Raw genomic sequence first — 3,644 nt, 5'->3', positions numbered from 1 at the left:
TCTGCAGGCTTTGTTTGTGAAACATGCAGCCACGTGGGATTTTAGGGGGCGTTTCTGGGCAGGGCTTGGTAAGGTCCATAGCACTAATGGTGAGGAAAGGAGGCAGATTTTGAGGAAATTCATGTCTGTCTCGATAGGACAAACTGCATTGTTTATCCTGGAATCACCATCTTGTTTTTTCCCTATAACAAAGTACCGACAGGCCATCTTGGGATGACAGTTCAGTTTTCCATTAATTAAATAAATAATAAATCTGAATTTAGATCAGAATGTTATCAGTTGGAGCCGCTCCAAATATTCACAATACTTGATGAGAGTCTCCATCCATCCATCCATCCTGTCATGAATTAACTTGCTATGTTTTCCTCCACAGGCCCTACCACCCAGTCCGTGGAGGGGCCCCGCCTACCACCCCCTGCAGCACAGACGTCTGTGACAGCGACTACACCCCCCACCACCCTCCTACGGGCATGCTGCTGTCGGGGGGACGCTGGAAGGCCCCTGGCCACGCCGCTCATGGCAAACCTACTAAATACTACATGGACCTTAACTCAGATTCGGACCCCTACCCTCCACCCCCCACCCCACGTTCTCAGTACATGTCTGCTGAGGAAAGCTGTCCCCCGTCCCCTTCCACTGAACGTTCCTACTTCCACCTGTGTCCCCCTCCTCCCTCCCCCTGCACCGACTCATCATGACCCTCCAACCACCTGGGGGAATCAAAGGGATGAAGTGGACTCACTTCTTTGTTCTGAAATAAACTAATGTGCCAACAGTCAGCCTGACGGGTGGAGGGGTGGGGAGGGGCTGTCTCATACCTGCCACTTTATATGAACTAGAAACTAGGTGAAGTGCCTTCCCCAAGCTCCGCCCATCCTCCATCTGATATTCCAATCATCCTCAGGAAGGCTCCTGTTGAGCCCACGGCCTGAGGAGAACTGCTGAGCTGGATCCCTCTGGATCCTTCTGGAACCTTCTGGAAGCTGTTGGAGTTTTGAGGTGATGCCTGCTTTGCCTCAAGCCTCAGAAAAGAGGTGAGGAGAGAATTCAGCCCGCAGCTCCTTCCTCCAGTCCCTGGACCTGTTTTTTCTGACAAACCCTGATCTGGCCATTTTTTCCTTTAACTCTTCATTATGGAAATATGAACTGAGCAGCTGAAGAGATCACTGAGACTGAATACAAGCCACTGGCCGGGGCCTCTGCCCCCCCTGCCCCTCCTGCCTCCTGGGCCCCCTGGCCATCTGGCCCCAGCATTTCACCACTGTCCTTCTCCTCTTGTCAGTGTTGGCAGACACGGCAGCAGCAGGAAGCATTAGGCTGCTGACAGAAAGTCCGCCTGAGTCATATTTTACTGATGGAACACAAACACCGTTTCTTGTGTTTTTCATTCCCTTCTTCTGTCTTTCAATCTTTTTGTGCCCCTCCGTTCCTTCCTCGTATCCCTCTATTCTTTCCTTTCTCTCTTCATTTTCTCCCTTGTGCTCATCCTTCTGTCTTTCCGTGTATGTTTCCTTCTTTTCATCTTTCCATACTTTCCTTCCTTCCTTCTTTGCATCTTCTTTCCTCCAGTCCTTTCTTACTTTCTTGTTTTTGTGAATTCCGTATCTAAATCTTATCATGGTGGAAATCTGTTCCTTAAATTCAAGGTGAACTTGAGAATTTACCATTTTAAAATGAACCTGAAGAACTGCTAGAGTTAAGTTTGGAATATGTAGATGAGACCTGTTTAGGAGCTTCTGTGACTGTTTGCTGGATGGATGGAAGCAGATGGATGTCATCACATGATGGATGGAGGAAGGAGTGAATGGTGGCAGCGGGAGGCGGATGCAACATCATCACCATCACAGCAGGAGCAGCTCCAGCTTTTGTACATAATGTGGAATGAAGTCAGTGAACCTGTCTGTCCCTCTCCTCATTGTCCTGTTTACCAAAAGTATTTTTGCTGCTATTATGTACAGAATCAATCAGATACTATGATATGTAATTACACAGAAATGCCAAAATGATCCACCTGATCATATTGTCATCCTGACAATAGATTATGAAGCTATTTTACACCTAAAAACAAATTATTCCTATATCATTTTGTCTCATTAGTATATCTGTATGTTAGCTCAGCATGTATTAGCCTGTCTGTCGGTGTTTGCTCTGTGGACATTAGCGTTGCCATGCTGGTGTCTTTATGTTTGTCTCATCACACACAGATCTCAGAATCAGCTGTGAGAATCCTGCTGTGGCTCCTCACACAAAACATCCTGCAACTACCAAAGTACGCTTTACTGCTAACAGTTAGCTTCACAGGGACCCTGACTTTTGTCACTTTTTGTAAAAAAGAAGTTATGTTGGAAGAAATCGTCTTATTCATTTTGTTTACTTCAAGGAAGACATTAGCCTCAGTCTAATAGTTTAGCCACATTCGACACATTCATTTACTCATTCACATATTTCTTCTGTTTTTGCTTTTCTTTATCCCTCTGAAATGATTTATATGATGAAAATTTCAATGTCAGACAAAGATAACCTGAGTAAATACGAGAAGCAGTTTGAGGGTTTCATGTATAAAGAGAAAAAAGCTGTCTAAACCAACCTGTCCTGTGGAAAGAGTAGTTGCTACCTAAAGGCCTGTCAGGTGTTGGTGAGACAAGTCATTCATCCTCATCACTGTGGAGGAATCTTGACCACTTATCTTTGAAGAAGAGTTTTAATTCGGCCACACTGGAGGGTGTTTGAGCATGGCCAGCCTGTTCAAGGTCATACCTCAAGATTTTAATCAGATTTAAGTCTAAACTTTGTTCAGGCCACTCTAAGACTCTAAGACATTATCTCAGTTTTTCTAGACTAGTTGGTGTGCTTATTCAGATCCATGTCTGATCTGTTTGCATTACACCTGCTCTTGAGTTGCCTCAGATCAGATCAGGGCATAATGTTGGGCTTTTAGATCTATTAGCTTCCTTCTTTTAGTCAGAAAAGTTCTGTTGAAGTGATTTCTTGACAGCCCAAGTCTAACAGTAATTCCACCTGGAAGTGGTGAGTGCAGTTAAGCTCAGAAACATGATTTGTCATTATTTATTACTTAACAAGCTCTCTTCAAACCCTTTTACACCTAATAAATAAAATTACAATTTAAATCAATTTTGTATTTGCTCAGCTTATCTTTGTCTGATATTTAAGCTCCTTTATCATAACATTTAATGTAAAAAAAAACTGATAAGGGGCAGATACTTTTTTTCCACAAAACTCTAAATACTTCCCTCTACAAAAGAAAATTATAGTTTCAGGTGTAATAGTGAAGGTCCAGATGAAATCAGTCTGTAACTGTCAGGAAGCCATTAGTGAGAAACGAGGCACCATTGTGTCCCAATAAGGAATTTCACCAACATTTCTGAAGTAAAGCAACTTCAGCGCCTCAGCATGAGCTTGATCTAATCCTCTTACCCAGAAACATTGAAGCTGCTGACAGGCGCCGACTGACCTGGTATCAGTTTCTGGCTGCTGCTCCATGTCAGCAGCACAACTAATTTCCTTCAAGGGCTAAAAACCACTGCCAGTAAACTTCTGTACATGTCTCAGCTTTGAATGCTTTGTGTGATTTACAGTGCTGAATTTTTTTTGTATCAAAAGCATTTTTATATAATAAAGGTTTT

The 3,644-nt window shown here is 43.5% G+C and overlaps 1 protein-coding gene across 1 annotated transcript in view; it reads left to right on the top strand.

Moving 5' to 3' along the window:
• LOC106942358 (low-density lipoprotein receptor-related protein 5-like) overlaps positions 1-1,908 on the top strand; it is a 13,829-nt gene extending 11,921 nt beyond the window's left edge. The window contains exon 6 of the mRNA XM_015025626.1: positions 374-1,908. Within this exon, the coding sequence (XP_014881112.1) occupies positions 374-698 (325 nt within the window). The 3' untranslated portion in view covers positions 699-1,908. The remainder of the gene's footprint in view (positions 1-373) is intronic.
• Positions 1,909-3,644: the final 1,736 nt, after the last annotated feature.

Source organism: Poecilia latipinna, unplaced genomic scaffold (assembly GCF_001443285.1).
Source record: "Poecilia latipinna isolate Pla-1442-1.1 unplaced genomic scaffold, P_latipinna-1.0 Scaffold4217, whole genome shotgun sequence".
NCBI lineage: Eukaryota > Metazoa > Chordata > Actinopteri > Cyprinodontiformes > Poeciliidae > Poecilia > Poecilia latipinna.
The sequence above is the reverse complement of the archived record's forward strand: the minus strand, read 5'-3'. Positions and strand labels throughout refer to the sequence as shown.